The sequence below is a fragment of the Pygoscelis adeliae genome, unplaced genomic scaffold (genome assembly GCF_000699105.1).
Source record: "Pygoscelis adeliae isolate BGI_AS28 unplaced genomic scaffold, ASM69910v1 Scaffold707, whole genome shotgun sequence".
Lineage (NCBI taxonomy): Eukaryota > Metazoa > Chordata > Aves > Sphenisciformes > Spheniscidae > Pygoscelis > Pygoscelis adeliae.
In genome coordinates this window covers 27,474-33,925 of record NW_008825227.1, presented here as the reverse complement: position 1 = coordinate 33,925, position 6,452 = coordinate 27,474, and the positions used below count along the sequence as shown (strand labels likewise).

General features: G+C 53.2%; 2 protein-coding genes across 2 annotated transcripts in view; both read right to left on the bottom strand.

Annotated features, from left to right (window-relative positions):
* Positions 1–1,810, bottom strand: part of SDHB (succinate dehydrogenase complex, subunit B, iron sulfur (Ip)) — a 13,143-nt gene extending 11,333 nt beyond the window's left edge. Inside the window, exons 1-2 of the mRNA XM_009329282.1 lie at positions 1,802–1,810; positions 1,227–1,228 (exon numbers count right to left, since the gene is read on the bottom strand). The gene's annotated coding sequence lies outside the window, so the exon portion shown is untranslated. The remainder of the gene's footprint in view (positions 1–1,226; positions 1,229–1,801) is intronic.
* Positions 1–6,452, bottom strand: part of PADI2 (peptidyl arginine deiminase, type II) — a 10,712-nt gene that overhangs the window by 131 nt on the left and 4,129 nt on the right. Inside the window, exons 8-16 of the mRNA XM_009329285.1 lie at positions 6,240–6,343; positions 5,951–6,062; positions 5,765–5,872; positions 3,361–3,512; positions 2,945–3,089; positions 1,740–1,833; positions 846–931; positions 543–671; positions 11–101 (exon numbers count right to left, since the gene is read on the bottom strand). Coding sequence (XP_009327560.1) covers positions 11–101; positions 543–671; positions 846–931; positions 1,740–1,833; positions 2,945–3,089; positions 3,361–3,512; positions 5,765–5,872; positions 5,951–6,062; positions 6,240–6,343 — 1,021 coding nt within the window. The remainder of the gene's footprint in view (positions 1–10; positions 102–542; positions 672–845; positions 932–1,739; positions 1,834–2,944; positions 3,090–3,360; positions 3,513–5,764; positions 5,873–5,950; positions 6,063–6,239; positions 6,344–6,452) is intronic.

Genomic DNA, 6,452 nt, shown 5'->3' with positions numbered 1-6,452 from the left:
AGGGGGGGGCGGGTCCGCCGCTCCAGGCAGCATTCGCCCCCCACCACGGGGCCGAAGGGTTTGGGGATGCCCAGGTCCCTGGCCAGGACGATCATGGTGACCTGCGGGGTGACACAAGGGGAACCCGGTAGCATCAGGACCGGCTTCTCGGACTGATAAAGCCAAAGGAAAGCCGCCGGCCACTCTCCTTCATCAGCCTCACCCCAAAATGGGGCATCGACGTGACTTTTTGCAGCTGCCCTCCCCCAGGCCTCCAAATCCATCATCATTTCCCCCCTTTTTATCATTAAAATGCACCCCACGCCTTGCAATTTCACTGCTTTGAAAGGTTTTCACCTCAAAACAACATAGTTTAGCCCAACCGCAACCAACACAAAGCCACAAAGTTGTGGTAGACCCGGGCTCATCTGAGCCTGGCTGGAGATATTCTCTTTTTCTGGGCAGCTGTAAACATTGTGCTTTTTTGGGACAACTCTGGAAACTCATCCTGGCTGAATAAGCTGTTTTTTGGAGAGGACCCGAGGAGCGGGGACCCCCCTCACCATGTTGGGGAAGTACGGCACGGCTTTGCCCTGCTTGTCGAGCTTGAAGAGGGCTGGCAGGTCGATGATGTCCTCCTCCGTCAGCCCCAGCTCCTTCCTGAGGATGTCCCTGTTCCAGTCGATGCAGCACTGGAGGGGATGGAGAAAAGCAGGTCGAGGGGGGGGACAGAGGTGGGCACGGTCCCCAAAACCATCTCACGCAGGAGGATAGCCAAAATGCAACACCTCCCCTTAAGGGTTTGCACTACCCTGGGGTGGTGATTGCAAGAAATATGGGTTATTACTGGAAATATCGGTTATTACCTGGACATACTGGTTCTGCCGCATCAGGATGTCGTTGGAAAGGACCTTGTTAATGGTGACCCGTTTCGTGTCTGTCCCCGAGTACCCTGCAAATGCAAACCCCTGTCAAAATGAAGTGGCACTGGTAGGAGCCTGGCTTAAAACAGGGCACAGAGATGGGAAAAAAAACCCCAACCAAATCCCGATTCTCTGAGCTTGGGGTTAAGACTGCTGGGAGTCCCAGTTCTTAGTTTATTGGGAAACTGAGTGGGAGGAAAACCTCTGCCCCTTGGAACGAGCGTTGGAAAGGTCCTATCATCCACCCTCTTGCCCACAGGAGGGCAAGTTAGGAGGTCGTTACCTCCTAAATTTTTCCATTCAGCTCCATAAAACCAGAGCTACCGCTTCCACCCCTTGATTTGGGTCGGCTGGGTCCTGGGCAGGTGGCAGTCACCCAGAGGGACCCGTGGGGGTATGGAGATCGTCCCCCACCCCCAATTAAAGGGTGCCCAAGCTGGCAGCCAAAACATCATTGCTGCAGGGAGGGAAGGGAAAGTGAGAAAAAAGGGTGCTAATTTGGGGTGACATGAGAGTCCCCCGGTTGTTCCCACTCCATGCTGGAGCTCTGCTGGCATTTAGAGATGCTCCATCCCACCAAGCAAGCATCCCCTCCATGCAGAGGGCTTTATCCCTCCCGTCCCACTCACTTTCCCAAAATAGGGCTTGAGGAGGCTGGGTACGGTGGGCAGGCTTGCCAGCCGTGAAGGGCAACTGGGTGGGAAAAGGTCCCCACGTCCCCCCGATACCCGCACGTCGGTCAGGCGCTGCCGCCCTCGAGCCGGCTGCTCTGTGGGGTGGCTCCGGCTGTCTCAGCCGACATCAAAGCTCGGCCGAAGCTGCCCGCTGTCCCCTTGCCTTTGAACATGGTGGCTTCGCCCTGTCCCTCCTTCTGCTTCTCCCGAAAGAGCTTGTAGCACGCCGCGGGGCTGGCCATCAACATCCGAAATCGCTGGGGCAAGACAAAGAGGGAGAGCGGTCACCAAAAGTGGCTTATCTGAAGCTTTGGGGGACCTCAGGGGCTTATTTTTGCAAGGAACCTGAGCTTAAACTCTTAAAATTAGGCATCTTTGCTGTTGTTTAGTGCCTTTTTTAACGTAGTGCTGAGGCGATGTGTCCGAATGAGGTGCGGTGATTTACACTGTTGGCAAATACCCACCGAACCGCCCCCGAGGGGTTAAACTGCCGCTGGGACAGGGAGGAAAACTGCAGCTTGGCTGCAGCTGGGTCCAATCCTGCCCACCCCAGGTGGGGTATATAAACCCCTGGGGGGGTGTTTACTGGAGGTTTGGGTGAGCTGAAATGGTGAGTGAGGAATGCTGCTGCTGTCTAGGTTGGGGGATTTTTGTTTGTTTCTGGGCTGGCATTGCAATACAGGGGGGAGGATGGAGCAAGTGAATAATCATGCTCTCACTTCCTCAGAAGCAGCCAGAAGTCACTATTAAGCTAATCTCATGGGAATTGTGAATTTGTAGGGTCTTGAGCCCCATGTGTGTCCTGGCTTGCTTCCCACCAGCAGAAGTGGTCTCCTCGCTCCTCAGTGGAGTGCGGGAGGCTGCTTGCTGCAGTCTTGATGGCATCTCTTGTAGGGGCTTAGCAGAGCCCTGGGGAGGGCAAAAGCACTGCGTGGAGGGTGTGTGGGGAGGGGTGTGCGCATAAATACTCCTTTTCTGAACCATCCAGGTCAAGGCATGATGTCCCCAGGGGGAAAAGTCTTGTGTCAGAAGCAGTAAAAACCATGATAGAGGAATAAGCTAGCTTCTGAAAACATCTGGGAGATGCTGAGCAGCTGTGAGCCCTGGCCAGCCCATGTGAATATTGAGGTTTAAACTTCTTGGACTACCTCTGCAGGCATCTTTTTTTCTTCTATCTGTGTTGATTATTAGCTAAGGAAGTCCCTTTTTGTGTTCAGAGCCCTCGTTTTGAGGACAGGGGTGAGAACCCAAGCAAATAACTGGCTGGGACTGTCAAGGAATGGAGCTTTGGGGTTTTCCCTAAAGGTGCCGCAATGGGATTAGCTGCTCAGAAGAGAAACCACGGAGCGGCATGGGGTTTTGGGGTACCTTTGCATCGGAGGTGGGCACAAAAGTGACGAACTCATCGACGTGGCCCACGGACAGCCAGTCGGAGTAGAGCTCCACGGGAGCCTGCACTTGCTGGGCGCAGAGGAAATCCCGCACCACTCTGGTCATTCTCCTCCCTGCGGATCTGGGGGCAGGATACCCCCGAGAGAGGGAATAAGGGGAATAAATATTTATGCAGCAATATGTATGTACACATAAGTTACTATCACGGTGGAGGAAAGAAAGGAGGGTGCAAATGTGAAGGCAGAAATTGGGTGCACCCACTCCATAGAGTACCAGATTTGCAGCTGGCCAGGGAATGGCTAATTAAGGCCCTTAATGTGATTTTTTTGGATGATATTTAAGGGTGATTGTGGTTCCTTTGCTCCCCAACGTGTGGGTTTCCCATCTCTTACGTGGGGAAGCTGCTGCCGATGAGGATCCTCCCCAGGGGATACTCCTTCCCTGCCACGGTCACAGGTGGGCTGACCTCCAGGTTGCCGAAGGAGTCAAGACTGGTGATGGCTTCGAAGAGGGGCTCTCTGGTCACGTAGCCAAAGTCGGGGCCCTGGGGAAAGAGAAATCGCTGTGGGCTTTGCCCTGAGTCCCCCCCCGCCTTCGTGCCTTTGCTTTTATCCCTCCTGCTGGGCTCAGACCTGCTCCAGTGGGTAAAAATATCAAGAGTGAAGCCTGCCCACGGATGGGGAGAGGCTAAAGGAAAGGCAAGAAGATAAAGGTCTCTGGGTCATCTGGGCTCAGTAATAAATGGCAAGCGGCAGGGGCAGAGCTGGGGCACTGAGCTGGGGCGAGATCTCCTCTGCTATCCTGCAGCCCATGTTTAAGTGTCTGCATTAAGCTAATTAGGTGCTGGGGTAGCCCCAAAGCTGAGTTTCTGGATGGCTGTTGTTGAGTGAGATGAACTTCGGCCCCTGAGGGTAAATCCACCCCAGGCATAAGAGCCACCCGAAGGGCTGTACTTCACTTAAATCCTATTTAAGCCCCGATTTTCAGGACTTAATGTATCTGGGATTTAAGGCGTTGTGCGTGCAAGGGTAATTAACCCTTGGTTGTGATGTGCCAGGGTCAAATGCCCGAGGGAGAGATTATAATGTTAAAAACAGGGCAAAAATGAGAGTGGTGGGACAAAAATCCGGCCTTGAACCTGTCCTTGCTCTCCAGGTCAAGTCAAGCTCATGACAGCCCCCGGGACAAGATCAGGTATGTGTTGGGTTTGCATTAAATTCCAATCACTTATTAGTGTTGGGTTTCCTTAGGGGTAAACTAAATATACAGGTCGGTAAATATGAGCAGGGAGACCTTGAGGGTGCATGATTATGATCTAGAAGTTGCTTTTTTTTAATTGAGGGTGTTTGGAGAAGCAGGGAGCTGCTGCTGCCTTTCCCCAAGGCGCCCCGTGCATTTTTGGGGTGCCTATCTGGAGGATGACTCGGGGTCAGATCCTTTCCCGGGGTGCTGTGGGAGGGACTGACACCTGCTCTCAGCTTATTTCAGTTTAATAAACCACAGAGTTGGTACGGCTTCAACTGTCAAGGCGCTGGTTCATCCCAGGTTTGCGGGTCGCATCCAAGTTCTATCAGTTCCAGTTTGATTTTGAGGGGCTAATTCCCTCTCGTGTCCTTTTTCCCTGGCGCAGGGTCCCAGCGGCTTAGGGCTTGGCCAGGGGCGAGAGGAGGACGTGTGTGTGTTGCGTTTGGCTAAATATTCCTAGCTGGAAAATGAGATTGGAAAGATAGGAGTGGGGATTAGGGGAGGCTTCAAAGCAGAAATTGGAGTATAATGTGTTAGCAGCTCCAAAGGCTGAAATTGCTTCTCTAAATATGAAGCAAAGCAATTCCTAAAGAGGGCAGATAAACCGGGTAACCGCTCCTATTTGTGAAGGAGCGGATCAGTGCGCTATTCCCATCCTGCCTGATGAATCTGGGACTGCATGTATTCATTTCAGGCATGAGAAATGATGTATTTCAATGCTTTCGAAAGCGCTTACCCTTTCCCAAAGTGACGTGCATCAAAAAAAGAGCTGTCCTCCTGTTACTGTCAGAGAAGACCAGGGCTGAGGCTGCTGCCAGGGCCTGGCTGGGTGTATGGGCAGAGATTTGGTGGCTACTTGGGGATGTCCTACCCTTTCTGCATGGCGATATCTCAAAGGGATCGTTCAGTCCATCTTTTTCCCATGCTTGTCTTCGCTGGCCTCTCCCAAAGTGCCCTGGCCAGGGTCACTGCTCTCCCAGGCAGCTTTCTTTGCATGGCCTGCCTGTGGCTGGCCCTTTGCCTTGGCAGAGAAGCCCCACAGGGATGTTTTTGGCAGCTGGCTGCATCTTGCTCTCTTCTGAGCCAGTAAATTGACCCCTCTCACACTTTCCTTTCCTCTCCTGCTTGGGAGCTGCTGCGTATTCACAGGCGCAGAGGAGGAAAGGAAAAACCAGCCCATTGCTCAGACATTCAGTGTGAAGAAATCCATTCCTGTCCCAGAGCTTGGCAGGAGTCCTTCGTTCCCAGAGGCATGAGGTCCATCTTGCCCCTCTCATCCATAATAGGGATAAAAGGGTTTCCAGACAGCTGGGATGTGGATTAGGCTCTGATCCTTGCTTTGAGGGGGGGTGAGGCTGTTGGTGCCCTCCCAGCTGGTAGTATCTCCATGGAGTTGCATGTGGAGGTGTTAAACTCTCATTTTTAAGGCAATTCATCGTAGGGCCTCCAAGGAGCCAAGTGCAAGCAGGGTTTTAGGAGTGGTGAAATATGCTAACCGTAAAAACCTGCAAGCTGCTCCTCAGGCAATGCAAGCGACTGTCCTGCTCTTACCAGCAGCTTCTTGATGGGGAGTTGCTCCAGCCCTCCATCTCGAGGGGAGTCCAGCACCACCGGGAAGCTTTTGTGGGGAGCATGGGTGTAGCCAAACTCAATCTCATCCTAAAGAAGGGAGGAAAACCCGCATGGGGCACATCAGCAGGGAGGGGAAGCTTTGCCCCCTCTCCAGTGCCCACCTACCTGCATCCAGCGGTCCCCACGGTTGATGTAGCCGAAGCAAACCTTCAGCTCACAGCCAGCCTTGTTCACCAGGTGCTTTATCTCCTTGATGAAGAGGTAGTTGTCCTTCATGCTGGGAAAGCGGATAGCAGGAGGGAAGGGGATGAAGGGCGGATGGAGGATGGATATTCCCCGCAGGCAGCTGCCTTTCCCTCTGCCCATCACCTCCCCAGCCTGTCTTGGTGACCTCCAGGGAGACTGTGGGGCTGATGTTGATTTGGCTGGGAAGGCAACATCCCTTGGCCTTTACCTGCAGACGAAGACGTTCACCGGTGCCAAAGTGTTGGGGGTCATGATCCATGGTGCTACCCTGAACACCACTGTGTCGGTGAAGATTGGTGTATGGGGGATACCCTGGGGGGAGGCAAGCAGAAATCATGGACTTCCCATACCCTGTTTACCACTATTCCCCCCAAATACCCTTCCCTTGAGGTAATTTTTGGGGTAAATTAATGGGAACCGC